The sequence below is a fragment of the Cynoglossus semilaevis genome, chromosome 5, assembly GCF_000523025.1.
Source record: "Cynoglossus semilaevis isolate Cse_v1.0 chromosome 5, Cse_v1.0, whole genome shotgun sequence".
NCBI lineage: Eukaryota > Metazoa > Chordata > Actinopteri > Pleuronectiformes > Cynoglossidae > Cynoglossus > Cynoglossus semilaevis.
The window spans coordinates 17,439,733-17,457,664 of NC_024311.1; the positions used below are offsets into that span (position 1 = coordinate 17,439,733).

Here is a 17,932-nt window from a genome sequence, read left to right on the forward strand (position 1 = left end):
CCTCTCCTGCTCGTCCTTCCTCTGCTTCTCCATCCTCTCCAACTGCTCGAAGAAGCGCAGCTGAGAGCGGACGTCGGCGTTCTGCTCGTAGTACTCGTCGTCCTGACAGGAGACAGAGGATCAGAGCAACGTTAGTGGTTAAAAACTGCTTCACCTGTTGTGAAGAAAAAAAGTTTTTCAACATTGGCCTCGATTTCAACAGCAAGACTGAACGACTAAACAGAATAAATAACAATAAAAACACGTACAATAAAGAAATAAATGACGTATTCAGAAAGGAGTGAGAAGAAGCGTAGCGTGTTAGCTCCCACCTCTTAATAAAAAAATAAAATAATTAAAGAAAAAAGTAAATATATTTTCAAAGATCCACAAGAAAATTCAAATAAAAATATCATGTTTGCTTTTCTTTCTCTGTGTGTAATAAATACAATGTGTTTCAGACATTAATTAACTGTGACTTCAACATCAACCAAACTTGTTTTACTCATAATTGACCATCACTGTTCCACAGAGAGTTTCAGTTTTATCTACATGTATTTATTTTGTATTTATTTATTTCCACAATAATGTAATCTTCAGATTTTATCCTGCATTAAATTATTCTGCTGTTTTGCAGTAAACTTGTCGAAGGACAAGTTTTTCACCTCAGACTGTAGCAAAACAAAGAATCAGAGAAAGCACAACCGACGTTTGCCCAAATATGTATCTGCCCCGTGACAAACTGCAGGTGTGGTAAACCAAGGCGACCGGAGCGTCAAAAAAACTATTTTATTTACAGACTTAGCTGCTTTTCTTTGCATTGCGAGCGTCGCCTCCCACTGGGAGAAAGAGAAGAAAACTTTTACGGGTCATCAAAAGTTAATGGGATAATTTTTTTTTTTATTATTATTCCACAAGTTTCTGCATGTTTGAGTCTGTGCATCTGCAGCAGGATTTCAACATCTCTGACTTTCACTGTGTGTGTTTGTGTGCAAGAAAACGGATGGCACAAAACACAAAGGGTTAGATCAGAGAAGGTTCATCTCCACAGCCCCCTCCTCCCGCCTCCTCCCCCCTTCAGTCACCCCCTTGTCTTTGTTGCAGCGCTGAGCACTGCACTCCTGCCACAGATCCTTCCATCGCCGCCTCAGCCCAGCTGCTCTTTAGGGCCGTTTCGTCTCTGGGTCTCTTTTCTTTTCCGTCTTTCTCATGTGTGTGCTCTTGATTTTTTTTTTTTTTTTTCGCTGATGTCAACAAGAGTGGCTTCACAGAACGCCGTGTCTTTTGCATGCACCTCGTTTTCAAAACCGCAAAAGAGGAAAAAAAAAAAAGAACTTGGAAAAAAAACTTGGAAAAAAAGAGAAAAAAAAAAAAGAATGAACTTGGAAAAAAAAGGGAAAGGCACAAAACAAGACGAGGACACTTGAAACAAACTTCCTTCCTGCCGCCTGCTCCTCCTGCCGCTTTGGAAACAGGAAAGACGCGTTGTGAAAGTTTTCTCCAACAACGCCAAGACTTTGGCTTCTAATGAATCCCAATTATGTGTAGGTGCGCGGTTACAGTGGAGAGCCAGGATCGTGTGTGTGCAGGTCTGCACTGACATCCGTCAAAGGACTTCTATCTACACATATAGAGCACATTTATATATATATATATATATAAATACACACATATATCATACATGACTGACTGTAAAGATCCTCGTCTGTTTACCATCTTAACACTGAAGGCAGTTTCTTGGCTTTTACAGATTATGAGCGACTGTAAAACGTATTTAGTGTCACCGTGAGTCAGGGTGAACATTTTTAAATCAGAAAAATATCTGATCTTTCAATGTTCTTTGTCATTATTTTAGTAAAGTCTTGTGTGTGTACTGACATCATTTAAACTAATTGACTTCTTTCTTTGTCAAACAATGAACAAATAAAAATAATTCATTCTATTTGTTAACCATAAATAACAAATAACACATTTTCTGTCACTCAACTCGTCCTTTTAAAGTTGCACTTTCTAAATGTGTCCTATTCATGCTGCATCAAAAAAGACAGCGTGACCAAAGGCTGCTAACAGTCAACAGTCACAGTTTTACGATTTTTTTCCTCTTCGTGACGTCAGACATTTTTATTAGGGACAGATCTGGACGGAGCAGCGTAGACGGTGTGAGACTGACGTCCCAGCGCGTGAACAACAGACGCTCTTAAATTTCACACACATACAAGTTTGACAGACTACTGTAGTGGACCTCCAAGATAAAGTGGAGCCACAGGCCACATCATCAGCCCGACCTTTGGGAGACGCTGCCTTAATGCCCAGTCTTTAGGACCAAATGTGTCCGACCTTCACTTGTTGATTTTTAATCTAAAAACTACAGTCACTGCACCAACATTTTAGAGAGAGTGCAGTCAAATTTTCAAGTTTTCAAAATCAAGTTTGTGTAAAAACATTTCTGGACTCGGCAGCAAAATCAACCAGAGTTTTTTTTTTTTTGTGATGTTAATCCAAGGTTTGTTTGTTTTTTTTAAGTTATAATTCTTCCCCAAAATCATATTTCTGCTCCTATTGATTTTGTGGCAACTCTTGTACTCAACCATTCTGAAATTAGAAAAACGGTGCAATGGTCAACACTTGGTCAACACCCAGCGGAGGCCGAGGTCTCAGCAGGTTTTTATCGTCCACTCTCAGTGTGTGTCAGGTGAAGGTGATTAAACCCTGGTTTGCACGCGGTTCAATATGAAACTTGTTCTGAGAATTAGTTCTACAAATTGTGGTATGTGTGAGAATGAGGGGGGAGGTGGGGGTCACGGGGGAGGGAGGGTCACGGGGGAGGGAGGGTGTTACAGTAGAGCAGCCAGTAGAGGAGGTTTATGCTGGTGATTAAATCGGAGCAGAGATAGATATGCTGATGGGGGCAGTAACTGCGGTTAAAGGCCCGGTGAAACCAGCGCTTCAATTATTTCCAGTGGAATCACAACAATTAGTGGATGTGCTTACTGGGCAAAGTGAATCCACACAAAGTTACGACATCAAGTTTAGGTTTGGTGCAGCAGAAACTGCGACACATCGTACAGACACGACACAACGCAGATAAAGTAACGACGTCTGAATATGAACGACTGAAAACTACCGTCCCGACGTCAACCATCGACAACCGTCACCCCCGTCACCATGAAAAGGACTGATTAGTAGAAAATGGACGGATTGGACTTTAGGTCAGGGGTGTCAAATATACAGCCCGCGGGCCAAAACCGGACCGCTACTTGGTCCTAACCGGTCCGCTTGATAAATTTTGAAAGTGAAAAAAAATCTCATGTTGGTGATGTTTGGAAAAATTATATTTAATTAAATATGAACATTTATTAATATATTAATGTATTGATCTGCAGGAAAAAAAAACTAACGAGCGAAAACATGGACTTACTGTTATTTCTAGGTAATTATGTTGGTATTGATCTGCAGGAAAACAAAGAAAAATTTTAAATGTTGTTTCTAGGTAATCATGTTTGTACTGGTCCGGCCCAGTTCACATCTACTCTGTAGAGTTTGAAACCCCTGCTTTAGGTGTTATGTTCACACAGTTATATCAGTAAAGAGTATTTACAACACGACGTACGTACGTTCAAAACAGACTAGTGCCATTTTACAGGACTTTCAGAGCTTTGACAAAACGCCTCCAGCGAAGAGGAACATTTAAATTCTCATCTCCCTTATTATATATTAATAACGCAATGAACTTATTATGGTAAGTGCTCAGGTAACTGCTTTTTTGTTGTGTGTGAATCTACTCACCTTACAGGAGTCCAGTCGATGCTGGGCGATCGTAGAGACCTTTTCTACCACCGTGCGGAGACGTGACTGCGTGGCGTGTGAGATGAACGTTACTGCCTCCATGGGGACATCCGTGACTCCGAACTTCTTGGCTGCGCACAAATAAAAACAACTATTAGTCAATTAGACTGTGGTTGCATTATTACGGACATCTAGTCTCTGGGTTCACTGACCCACAGTGACCCACAGGCCAGAGGTTTGAGACCTCAAATTAAGTCTGTCCTAATCCCCCAAAACGGCATGTACTTGTACTGTGGGAGTAAACTAGAGTGTTGTTTCCCAAACACCAAAAGAGATTTTTTTCATCTCATCATCATCGTTTCCCAGGAGTTTATAGATAATGTCTATTGACTTGGGTCGTGAAGGTTTGTGAGTTTTAAAATATGGGTCCCCAGAAAACAAGTTTGTGAAACACTGAACTACGGGTCCATGTGTAACATATTACGAGTGCAGGTGTTCAGTCCTCGTACTGAGGAGTGAATGAGCAAATTTATCTTCAAATTTATGGGAGATGAGGACAAAAACACAACACGACCTGGGCTGAGGTCGTCGTAAACCGATGTAGATCAGCTCAAAGATCAGTCAGAAGTTCCAACCATACACATCTACTGTATCCAGACACAGTGTAGTCTGTCAGAGGGCAGTTAACTCCCAGTCACAGAACAACCATCAGACAGAAAACTTCATTTGTTTCATACTCTGTGAGAGGCTGTAGCAGCTGAGCTCCTTCAAGTGTGTAAACAACAGTGACCATCTCTCTCTCTCACTCTCTCTTTCTCTCTTTTTTTTTTTTTTTTTTTTTTGTCGGAGGATAATTTAGTTTCCCTAGAGCAAAACTCATCTGAAGTCATAACAAAAGAGTAGGGAGCTGACTTTGGTAGGATAACTATCTGTTCCCAGCTTCCTCTTAAATTATTCCATTAACATAATTCCTCTCTGGCAGCCTTTTAAGTAAACCACACCAATTATTTAAATCAGCCGAACAATACATATACTCCTCAGCAGCTCCAGTTTTGAAACACATGAAGGGAGCCCTGTTAGCCTTAATGGAATGCAGTGGCAACAGGAGTGGCAACGGCGCGAGGTCAGAGGCAAAAATAAAAAATAATAAAAAAACACTAATAGGCTTTGTTCTCGTTTGAAAATATATCTTTCACAGACTTTAACATTTCAAAGAAAGTTTAAGAGAATTAACTAAAGGAGGAGGAAGAGAAAAAAAACACATTCTTTATCATGTGATCATTATCAGGAACTAAAGACGAGGCCACAGACAAACTAACGAGCTGGGATTAAACGTTGACTTCAGGACCTGCACCTTTATTCAAATAATACGTGTAATAATTCATTAACTCACTAATTGAGGATACTACTCTACTACTACTATAACTATTAACTAACATTGTTGTAACATTTACATTTTTTTTCCTTTATATTTTTCTTGTTTTATGTATTTTCTTTTATACTGTATATACTTTATTTACTCCTTTTTTAACTTTATTTTATCATATATTTCAATTGATTGACTGATTCATTTGACATAATCCTACATGTATTTGGACTCTGGGAGAAAATAGCAAAGAAAAACAAAGTGTGTGAGTCTCTAGTAATCTTCAGTCTCACTTTTTTAGCGTTTAAATCTTTCGTCTTGTTTTTAGGCATCATGGGAAAAAACCATGTGGATTTCAGTTTGAATGTTTACGGCTGATATTTCTGTTGATGCAGGTTGTATAATAAAGTTTCCTCCTTTCTCCTCCACTTGCATCATCTAATCTGGACCTCCACCACACTGACCCATTACACTGTTACTGGGACTGATTTATGAGCCTGTTTATCTCACATGTAACCAACACTGGGCCTCAGTGGATTTGCCTTCGTGGCTGCGTCATCATATTTTTGGCTTGAATCTGGTATTGGAGAGAGTCGAACTTTTAGCATTTGACGTGTTTTCCACTGGTAAATTAAGGCAATAGTACATAATCAGGAGCCATAGGTGAATATTTCTGTTCCTAAACTCCCATCACACACAAAAAAAATATTTCTGTTCCTAAACTCCCATCACACAAAAATAAAACTTAATATACTCATTTACTTTAAATTACACAAATAGCTTCACTGTGCATCCAAGTCTGAATATGTATTTAGACAAGAACTGACTGGTATCCATGGCAACAAGGGTCCCCAGAAAATGCAGATGGCAATGAAAAAACAGAGAGAAGGTCCGGAACCAGCATCTGTGCAGGGTTTAACTACCATCGTACTTTTCATCTTTTGAAAAATGTGCTGTTGTTGCCGCTTTTGGCATAACATGAAAAGTCTGCTTATAAATACGTAACGATCTAACTGGAATGACCCCGGTCCTGGTCTGGATCTTGATCTCCATCCCTGCTGACAAAGATAAACTCAGCTGAAAATGTCTCAACTGCTAATCGCGAGTCAAGGTCTATTAAAGCCATAAGGGGTTGCTCTATTTTCAAACAGCAGCATGCCAACGCCTCAAGTCATATCCTTGTCCCAGTCCCCACCCACCTTCTACAGTGTGCACTGCTTCATATGTTGCCAAGTATAAAACAAGTCTTTCCCTGAAAACAAAAAAACCCGAATAAACAAAAAGCTGGACACATGGCTCCCAGCAGCAACCACAGAACTCCCCACGACCACTGCAAAGGTGAAGATGTTTGGAGCAGATCTAACCACACACTGTACATCAGAAATACAACATTACAACTGAGTTGAAAAGTGAATGGACGCACATCTGGAACGGCCTCGTTCTCCACGATAGTGAGTTGACAGAAAAAAACACTTCCCTGAAGAGAAGACTCTGTGTCCTCTGTCCAAGCTCCTTCAGAGGAGGATCTCCTTCTTACAGAGCGATTCCATTCATAAAGACAAATAATGAAACGATTCAACAAACAACAGTCACACAAGGAGTCTCAGGTCATACTGAACTTCATCAACTGGTGGCCCGCAGGCCAAATCTGGCCCATGACCCAGATGAATTCTGGTCAGATAAAAACCTGTGTCGAGCCGTGTCTCCTGTGTATGTAAATGTATTTCTCTGTTAGTGTGTGGCTGCACAAATCAATAATTAAGTTATTATTGATTAATATTTTGTTAAATAACTCTCTGTGTTAATTAATTAATCTAATTTTATTTCTCTGTTCTGATGATAATGAGCTCAGAGGATTATGAAGGGAGAGATTTTTAGTTTTGGGAGTTGATAAAAATCAAAGAGGAGCTGACAGCAGTAAGATTCATCTTTTCTGCTCCCTGACTTGATACAAGTGTGACATGTAAGGACACAGGTGCCGCCCAGTGACCCCTCTCCTGGGGTAAACATAGGTAAAAAAGCAAAGAAACACAGAGTGAGACTTTGTCGCTGCTCCGCGAAGAAAGAGTTGCAGCCGAGACTTGGGTCGAGTCTGATTGAGCGGAGCTGGCAGGCCGCGGGAGCCTCCCTCCGACTGCTGTCATCTGGGAGCGCGGAGAGGCCGATCACTGACAGAACAAAGCTGCATAAGTGCCACTTCCCCAGCAGGGGGTGCCCTACCCTCCTGCCCGGTATCACGCTGTGTGCCTTAGCCTCAGGTGGAATTTGAATCTTAAACAACCCCTCTGCCCGAAGGTGACGGAATAACAAGCAAGCCAGGAGTCCAGTCCACATGACCAAACACGACCCGCAGGTCTTGCACTGCATTGAAAATACTTTTTTACTTAGATGAGTACATGAAAAAGCACTTTTCTAAAGTAATTAAATTTGTCACGTTTTCCCTCTTAACTTTTACTATTTAGTCGGAACCAAACGCGGTTTTACGTCACACGATTGGCTCGACGGGTGGCCGACGGCCGGTGTTCTTCCAGCACCGTTTCCATCATGTTTGGCTTCAAAATAAACTGTTTCTATCCGCATCGATCGGCAGATGCAATATTATGTGCAAGTGTCAAGAAGCAGTTAAAAGAAATGTGGCTGCCGTGTCTCATCCCTCTAAACTCCGTTCCTTTGGACCAGAGGACAATCTGACAGGCAGCCTTCAAAAGACAAACCCATAAAGTATTTATGTGCGAGCCCGGGGTCCAGTGATTTCAGACAGCCGCTGAAGAAATCATTAAAGGGGCTGAAAGAATAGCTAAGTGTTATCAAATTTAAACTGAGGCCAAACAAGAGAAGTCTCAGTCTGAACCACGGACAGAAATAAATTCAAACTGTGTTTTTGAGATGACGCTACACACGCGCAGAAAAAAACAAAACAAGTTCCTTATGTAAGGAGACAACAGATACAAGACCTCATACTCAGTGGCTGGTTGTTCTCTTCTTTTCAGGTAAAAAAAAATGGCTGTAAGAAATGTTCAGCATTTGAAAAAAATGTGTCTCTTGAAACACCCGCAGCTCTTTATATTTAGCAGTTAGCATCGCACACAGTGAATCCTCCCAGCTTTTTTTATCACTTCAACTGCAACAAGCTGGCGCTCATCCCAGCTAATCTCAAGAAGTAGATAAAATCATGTCAACAAACTAAAAAAAAAAACGCTCCCAATGATTTACAGCACGTTTGTCAAACCTAAGGCCCATGGGCCAAATCTGGCCCGCCTCATTATTTTAAGTGGCCCAGCAGAGCTCAGCATAAAATATGGGTATTTTAAAATAAAAGTTTGTAGAAGAGAGTCTACACTAAGATGTGTGCGATGCTATGATTCAAAACCCATTCCTATTTGGCCCGTAATTTAGACTGTTTTAAAATTTGGCCCCTGATCGAAGTAGAAGAGAGTCTACACTAAGATGTGTACGATGCTATGATTCAAAGCCCATCCCTATTTTAATTGCAGAACATGTCGTTCAGTAAATGTTAATACTGATTGGCCCATAATTCTTTGAGTTTGACAGTTTTGGATTTTGACACATTGAATAAAAAAGCCCTGAGTTTTGAGAAGAAGCAAACATTTGATGCTCTCCTTGTGAGGTAACAACGTTAGCCGTTGTTGCCAGCGTGTGACCACGTCCCATACCTGTTTCCAGAATCCGTCTGTGTAGCAGTCCTGGATGGAGAAAGGCCTCGTCTTTACACGAGCGGATCTGAGTTCCCACAAGTTCTGAGTTGGTGGCAAGTATTCTGGCACTCTCCTCGTTCAGGTTAACTCCAGCCATGGACGCCACATCGTTAATGTCGTCATCATCCCTGTAACATAAAACACTCGATATTAACGTACCGTCAAAACTGAAGAGTGACTAAAGCTAATGGTCATTGTTGACACTTGGAAAACACCTCAAGTTGGAAAATTTCATTTGGAGACTATTTCTCACATTGTTTCTGCAAGTCATTTCTCTGGACCTTAAAGGTCTTGTATTAAAATAAAATTAAAAAAACTCTACCAGCAGAGGGCCTCAGCTGAACAGAGCCATGTTTACCAGCAGCAGAGATATAACTGAGAATATATATAGATATAACCTTTTTTAAAAAAAACTACAATCAAACAACAGTTTACTGCATGCAGACATATGGAACATATGGGATGTAAAAAAAGCGTTGACCATTAAAAATATTAGAATATAAATTTAACGTCTCGTGTTAGTTTGTCGATATTTGCAGAAAGAAAATTATTTAAAACTGGTTTCAAAACATTTCTTCTTTTCTTTTTACTGACTAAATTTACATATTTTTAAACCGACAAAAACACAATGTTGGGTGATTTTTTTTTTTTTTACATTTGTTTTGTTACAAAATGTTCCAAAGGATCAGCGCGGAACAATAATGAACCTGGCCATACGCTGATGTTATTTACACGAGGATCTGAACAGCTTGACAGTGGACTTTATGATACACCACAGCTGCAGTATTCATTCTCCAATATTTATATTAGATGAGACAGATGTAAGGAGAGCGCCCCCCTCTGCCCCCCCTCACTGGCTCACCTCCACCACCAACCACTTCTACTTCCGTGCCACTGCTGTTGGTTTGGACAGAGCCTGGTGTGTGTTGTTACTGTGGGTTTGTATGTATGTACAATGTGGACCCTGGATTCTTTCAAGTGCCTCACAGCACACACACACACACACACACCGTCAGCCCACTGAGGCCCTACCGCTCCTCGCTGTGGCCCCACAGTGGATGAGACTTGACACTACAGCGGGAGGTTGACAAAGACGATTAGAGCAGCTCTTTTTGGACCTCACACACCTCAACGTTCACCTCTCTCCTCCTCCTCCTCTCCTTCAGCCTAACTTTGACTTGGAGCACGGATACATAGGATTACAGTTGCACCGTTGCACCTCAGGCAGTGCAGTGTTTGTCACAATGTCCTTGAGGATAACTTTAACTGTCCTGAACGAAAAACCAGCCCCAGGTGATGTTCAGTCAGACAAAAAGGAGTTCAAATCCGTCGGTCGGTTGGATCTATGTAAATAAAGGAAAAAGTAAAGATCTCTTCTACGTAAAGCACCAGATAACGTCAACGTTATCGCTGCTCCAAACAGGAAGAAAAGACTCAAAATAGAGTGCGTCTGTGTCTGTGAGTAGATGAGTTTAAGGATTAAAAAAACAAAATGTCCAGGTTTAAGATGTTAAGAAAAAGGTTGAACTGAGAGTTTCGACTAAAAAGAAACAAATGACTGAGACATTTATATATATATATATATATATATCTGATGGTGTGCTGTTATTCTTGTCTTGTTCTTGTGTGTCTGTACTGCTGCTGTAGTTTAAATTTCCTGAAGGGAATTATAAAAATAAAAATCTATCCATCGATCGATCTAATTCCTCAAACAGTACAAACTGGTCTAAAATGAATGTTTTTTTTTCTGCTCTTCGCATCATAAAACAATATAAATATTAAGGTCATTATGTTTAGAAACCAAAAAATATTTCACATCGACTTCCTGTCTTCCAAGTTTTAAGTAACACAAAAATCTCAATTCACGAGAGAAATGTTAAAACGGTGCACATGAAAAGTGCAGGGGGTCATAAAACATTGAGAACACTAGTAAAATTATGGGTAATAACATTTCATTTTCTTAGGTTGGATTTCTGAGGGTATGCACAATCGCTCAAATCAAACCAGAGAACCAATGACAGGTGTGACATTAAAAGGAGGGAATGAGATATGAAATGCAAACCAGTCCTGACTGTAGCTCTGAACTAATAAAGCAGAGATGTAATTAGCTTTCACAGAAGCAAAAAGAAGAAAAAAAAGAAAGCAGTGGATTGGTTTGGCCCGAGGACACGGAGCCGGCAGACACGTGAATACATATGCATGTGGTTTCCATATCAAGCTCGTGTCTCGGCGAGGGCACGCCATAGGTGGTGGGAGGACTCCGCTAACCACGGGGAGAGATGGTGTGGAGAGATGGAGGTGGATTCAGATGAGTCTCCTCACATTCACCACCACCACCCAGGCCGACCACGGCTGTGCCCACACCGAGACCAGAGACGTGAACCCACTGTGGAGATGCTGTAAACCAAACAACCTGCCGTTCATGATCCTCCTGATCCTAAAGACGGCAATTTAACATTTCTATGAAGACGTTTTCATATAAACAATGATCACATAAGTAACTGTAGACCAGCCGCAATCTCAGAGGAAGCAAATATGCTATGGAGCCTCTAGTGGCACGACTCACGCTGTGAATTTTGTGGGACAAATAAGGGACTAATATTTTTTAAAAATGTGTCCGTAGAAATAAAGACATATTAACAATAGAGGGAGGAGCTCCACCTTAACTGGAGTAAAGGTAACAGTTGGTGGAGCTAATGCATATTCCCATAGGTCAGTCACATAATAGCTGCGTGTGTGTGTGTGTGTGTGTGTGCTGCAGATGCCGGTGTTAGCACTGTTTCCCAAACATAAATAAACCAGCGGTTCACCACTGGAAACTGTCAGAGTCTGTGAATCAAAATAAAGAAATAAAGTTCTGTGGCCATTAAGTTCAATTAAAACTTCAAAACGATTTTAACAGAAATAAACATGATCTCTGTCAAATATTTTCGGTTGAAAACATTGAAGCACGTTTGCAGTTTCGACCTTCTACTGAGTTCATCTCCACCAGGCAGACGTCCAATCACAGAAGACAGTTCTGTTCACATGGAGGACTGTTGTGCACCGCCTTAAATTAATCACCAGGACTTTGATAGTGACCATTTACCATAATAGTCTGTTTTGATATTTCTTACAAATATATCATTAAGGTGATAAAACTAAGGTGTTTTTCCCCGTTGCACCACTAGGATAAATCACCTGATCTTATCCCAAACACGTGTAACTGTGACGTATCAATGTTTCAACAATTCTGGGAGCTCACCTTTACCAACGGTTTGTTTCACATCGGTCGTGTGTATTAAAGTTCTTCCGACAGGGGGTAAAGATGTTGAATGCTAACGGACACGTGCAGATGTGTGTTCAGGTTGCAGCAGAAAGTGGGATAAGAAGGGCTGAGGCTGAGCTTGGAGGTTGGCAGGAGGGCTGAGGCCCAGGAGTGGCCCGCCTGTGATTACAGCGGATGTTGAGTGTTTACAGAGAAATGTGGAGAGGAGGAGGAGGAGGAGGAGGAGGAGGAGGAGGGGGTAACAGAGACAGCTGCTTTCATTCTGTACTGTAAACCACGCACACACACTGAGGCGAGCACTAAAACAGAGGAGTTTAGCCGTACTGGAAACCCCACAAGCCCTGCAGTGTGTTTGTGTGTGTTTGTGTGTGTTTGTGTGTGTTTGTGCTACAGCTGGTCCACTGGGACCAGTGGCTCAGAGTGACAGCCGTACAGACATCAGACCACAACTGGAGCTGAACATGCACAGTGCACAGTGCACACTGGGTGGGAGGACTGTGGTGAATGATGACTGGTCAGGGACGGAGACTCCGCCTTCACCTGATCGTTTTGTGAATTTCTATCAAAAAGTGCTTCATGAATTTTGGCCTTTACTGTATATGGACCATGCACTTCACATTTTCTGTAATGTCATCCAGCACAGTGTCTGGTTTATATCCTGGTGACAGAAAAACAACTGTGAACCATAAACAGTGCGGGGCCACAGGATGACAAAACAAAACTGTGTCACGAGGAAAAAGAAGGAGTAGAAGCTGAAATCTTTATTGGAGCTAACTGTTAACAAGCTATACTGAAAAGAAAAGTAATTATGTTAAAGGTGGATTGTGCACGTAAGTTGCTTAAAAATACATTATAGCATCATAAAATGTATCTTGATGTAACTTAAAGGCCACGGCACAAATTAAACATAACGATAAAATGGTTTTTAATTTACTCACTCCTTAAACCTGGGCCTGTTTAGTTGAACACATTGCTGATTTACTCAAAGGAGTTGAAGAAAGACACACCAAGACATTCTTCAACAGTTGGTCAACACTGTTCTTTAGTTTATATAGCCATCTGCTGCCACCTAGTGCTAGAGTATTAAATTGTTTTGCATGTCACAGATAGCCATCTGCTGCCACCTAGTGCTAGAATATTAAATTGTTTTGCATGTTGCGATGAATAAAGATCAAAAATAAATCAATACATTTTGGTAACTTTAAAAATAATTAATAAAATTACCAATTTTATGAATAAAGGTCAAGAACAAATCAATACATTTTGGTAACTTTTTTTAAATTAAAATTTAATAAAATTACCAGTATTGTTTTACCTCCTAACCAAACAAAGGCACATCCGACAGCCATAAATATCCCGTACGTTTGTCCTAGCCTTATTGGGTTTATATTGAAAGCGGTGAGATGGCGTACGATGGGGCCCATCGCAATGACTGCGGGGGGAAAAAAGGTCGTCAGTAAAGAGCGGGTCTGACAATTTAATTACCATTGGGGCTAAAGATTTATTGATTAATCAATTACAGCCTGGGGGCGCCGCTGTTCCCCCCAGGACACGTAACAACCATTACCATGAACCCTGTCGCTGTCGTGTGACCCCAGACTCCTGCCCTTGCACGGTCACATCAGGGCAATCCCAAAACCACAGTGCATGCAGTGTTATTGTGTGTACAGTACACTCTCTCTCTCTCTCACACACACACACACAAACACACACACACAAACACATGCATTTAATCTGGAGACACTCAGTATACACGTACTGTGTGTTCATGTGCACCCAAGCAGGGACGCAAACACAAACACAGAGAAAAAGAGGTATTCACACACACACACACACACACACACACACGATTACTAATATGAGTCATACAAAACATGGACCACAAAGGCCTGCATGAGAACCTTTTATGTTATGAGAAAAAAAAAAGCCCTGCTGAAAAAAAAAGAAACAACGACCGTGGAAAAAAAGAGAGAGAAAAGAGTAGAAAAAAGGAAAAGATGGAGCACAAGAAAGATGGAGGGAGGGGGGGGGGCGCTGCTGCGGGCTAAATACCGTATGGTTGACTTAAACAAAAGGTATTTTCAGAGCTGCGTCCAGAAATTCCAGCCATCTGGACACAATTATCTTATTTCTAAATTAAGATTTTGCTCATTTCTAATCCTGTCAATGAGTTATGACTGTTCCACTAGGGGGTGATTTTGAGGGGTGGGGGGGGGCGCTGCTGGCTGGCTGTGTGTTGTTATGTGGTTGGCCAGGAACATAGGAAGGGTGAGGTCAGGTGGGGAGGGTGGGGGGGGCAATGATGTACCGGTCAGGTGGGCAGGCTGGGGATAAACACTCACTGCCTTAGCTGAGAGTGTAGCCCGTGGTCATGCCGGGCCATTTAAGTGAAATGTTGCCCCCATGTGACGGCTGCTGGGAACAACAGGTGCTCGGTGATCCCGACTGAACGTTGTACCTGAACGAGCCTCCTCCGGGGTCATTGAGCTTGTTTTTCTGATTCCCGGAGATTTGAACCGCCATTCCCATGGCACCTCTCCCCGCTTGGATGACGGCCCCCTTCCCTATTGTCCCTGTGAAAATGAATACAGAAACGACATCTTTATTCGCTGAAGGTGAGCGAGACAGAGTGAGAGATGGCTGCCTGATGAAGGAAATGAATAGATGGAGGACACTCAGCAGACAGGAGATAGAAAGAGAGATGAAGGAACGGAGACAAAGTGCTTGTCTGGTCTGTCACGCCGCAGCCCTGTGGACATCAGTGTGTGCATGCGTGTTTATACCTTTAAGCAGCAAATGTTTTTACAGGAAAACAAGTGTGAGGATCATCCTCCGTACAGATAGTAGTAGTTTTTATTTTATTTTATTTTTTGCTCCCCTCACCTTGCATCACCTAAAACATCACAACCGCTTTTCCCCTACAGTTTAATTTAAAATGTTGTTGGTCTTGGACTTTACTTTAGAAGCACAACCTTTACAAAAAATAAACCCCGCTGACAGGTGAGGACAGTCATTCTGTTTGGTGAAGTCGAGCTACAGTTTTAGTTCAACAAGTCTGTAAAAACTCCACAATAGTCCTGTTCTGACTTGTATTTGACTTTAGTCATGTTTTAATCTTTGTTTCATGTATACATTTTATATATATATAAACTCTGTGGTACTAATTTATTTTTAAAAACTGCTTAAGTTTAAGTCATAGAGCACGTCCAGTTTGTTATAGACGGAGTAAACTCAGGATAGTCTGCCAGTCAATTCAGGGTCCATTTCCAGTTCCCTAAGAAAAAACAAAGCACAACCAGGGAGAGTGTACCATCTCCATACAGAGAGACAATCAACTACCACTGCCACCCTAACCTGTGATCTTCTCCCTGTGAGGCAAGAGCTTTGACCACTCTTTCACTGCATGAGCCAAGTTTGCCTTTCAGCTCTTTTATACAGTGAATGCAGCTCAGCCACTGAGTTTACAGCACTTTGACCTGGAACAGTCAGCCTAATCAGCAGAAAGAGAGCAAACATGGATACATGTTGAAGCTTCAGTCAGAATCTCTGCATCAACCACTTTTAGCTGTGTCAACAAGAGTGTCATCGCACAATTTAAACTTTTTTGTTCAAATGCTTTGCACAGACGAAATTATGAACAAGAAAGAAGGAGTTACTGGAATTCAGTGTATATGGACAAATTACATGGAAAAAATATACGCATAACTCAATAGTTTTGTTCAGTTTTTAAAGGAAAATTTGAAATATGTAAAATAAAAAAATCAAGACCCATTTTAGTATAATCCAATCTCCATTTTTCAATAAAAAAAGTTGAACATTGCTGAGATTCGTTTCTACGTGATATTTCTTTGTGTCCTTGTACCACTTAGAGCACCACGGGGAGAGGGAGGGCTTTCTGCGAATGACATGGTGGACCCAGGACACCATTCAAAACCGCTACATGTTCTCACTTTGTGCAGGCTATTCAAGAGGAACCTCCATGTGAAAGGCAGCGTTTGGAACGAGACTTATTATTACCTGTGAAGCGGCGAGCGCCCCTGTGAACTATTCTAATGCATGAATGGGACGTTGGGGTAGGCCTGGAGGACTGGGGAGCTAAGAGGGAGGGATGCAGGGAGAGGGATAGAACATGAGAGGGAGACTATTGTGTCACCTTACTGTGCATATCTGCAAAATCTCAAGATGTTTGTAAATGAAAAGCCACAGCAGTTAACTCTTTAGGGGGCAGCACAGGGTCTCTTTAAAAAAAAAAAAAAAAAAACTACGGAAAAACAACAGCAGGATTTAAAAAAAAAAAGACGCACGGTACCTCATATACTTTGCAAACAGGGGTTTCATCAGTACGACTGAATAAAGAGGAGAAGCGGCTACAGAGGCTGAGGGGGAAACAGAGGAGAGAGAAGGACTGAAAACCTCATTTCCACCCTCCAATGAGTCTCTCCTTCTCACTGTAAGAGATTACTACACAGCATATATACTGACAGCATGCTGTGAGTACGCATGCAAGTCTGTGCATATATAAAACACACATATACTTTATATGGACATATATACATGTGTATGTGTCCGTGGATAGATGGATGGATGGTTGGATGGATGGTTGGATGGATGGAGGGGCTCAGTATGTAACTTCACCCTGACAACAACGTTTCTTCAATTACACTCATCAGTTTTAAAAATACACTTATACACAGGGTTTTACTGTGACATCAGGGTGTCATCATCCTCATGGGCTCCTATTATCAAGAACTCATGTCTCGCATACTCAAAATTCCCATAAATAATGGTGAAGTGAAAGCTGATACGAGTGGCATTCATCCACATCTTCGTCCATCTGTTGCACAAGTCAAAAATGTCACTGTGTGTGTGTTTGTGTCTATCTGCATACACACACGTTCTATAAACAAGTACATGAATACGTTTGATCACTTGTTGTGACCCAGCCTTGAGCCTCAGCCCTGGAGATGGAGTATTGGAGCTGGAATCTCTCCAATCAATAGCAAATCAGCCAACTGGAGAGAGAATAGAAGAAGAATAGAAAAAGGACAACAAAGGTGTGCCCCGCTCCCCCCTTGCCCCCCCCCTCCCCCCCCCCCCCACCCCTCCACCCCCCCGGTCCTTCCTACAGGTGAACAGTGGTGGAGGTAAAGAAAGCGGCAGAGAGCGCCGGCCTTTTCACTACCACGGCGCTTCACCGTCTCTCCTTACACTGCTAAACCACATGCTGCTCTGAGACACATTTTCCAGAGAGGCACAAGGACTGCCAGAGTGAATTTAAACTTGATTTTAACAGGCATGTTCCTGGCCAGGAGGCAGAGAAGAGTATTTTTAGAACTATCCCCACATCCCAATTTATGGGCATAAAACAACCTACAGATTCCAGACTGCAGGCGATCTTAGGGAACGGGGGAAGATCAAATTATTAATCACCTCCAATCACACACACACACACACACACCACCTGAGAGCAACGCAGCTCTGTTTGGGGAGCGTTACACCAGATTGGTGTCCAGGGCAGTATTTGTGGGTGTCTGTGGGCACGGTGTTTGTGAATCAGACTGAGTAAGCAGCAGCAGAAGCACGAATGTTTGAGCTTCGTCACCAGGAACCAACACAACACCTGTTCTGTGCGGTTCCTGCCGTCGGAGAACGCAGGGAGATTCTTCTTCTGTTTAACCTTCACTACATCTTTATTCAACAACAAACCGGTTCGTCAGTCTGACCTCAAAATATTTGGAAAAAACACAAGTTTAAAAAAATTCCACTTCTACTTCTTACTGACTAAAGAGGAGAAATTCATACCAAACACAGGAGGGA

The 17,932-nt window shown here is 41.7% G+C and overlaps 1 protein-coding gene across 1 annotated transcript in view; it reads right to left on the reverse strand.

Moving 5' to 3' along the window:
- LOC103379346 (transcription initiation factor TFIID subunit 4) overlaps positions 1–17,932 on the reverse strand; it is a 68,781-nt gene that overhangs the window by 36,417 nt on the left and 14,432 nt on the right. Inside the window, exons 10-13 of the mRNA XM_025055808.1 lie at positions 14,574–14,688; positions 8,806–8,975; positions 3,766–3,896; positions 1–102 (exon numbers count right to left, since the gene is read on the reverse strand). The exon at positions 1–102 is cut by the window's left edge and continues 1 nt beyond it. Of these exons, the coding sequence (XP_024911576.1) occupies positions 1–102; positions 3,766–3,896; positions 8,806–8,975; positions 14,574–14,688 (518 nt within the window). The remainder of the gene's footprint in view (positions 103–3,765; positions 3,897–8,805; positions 8,976–14,573; positions 14,689–17,932) is intronic.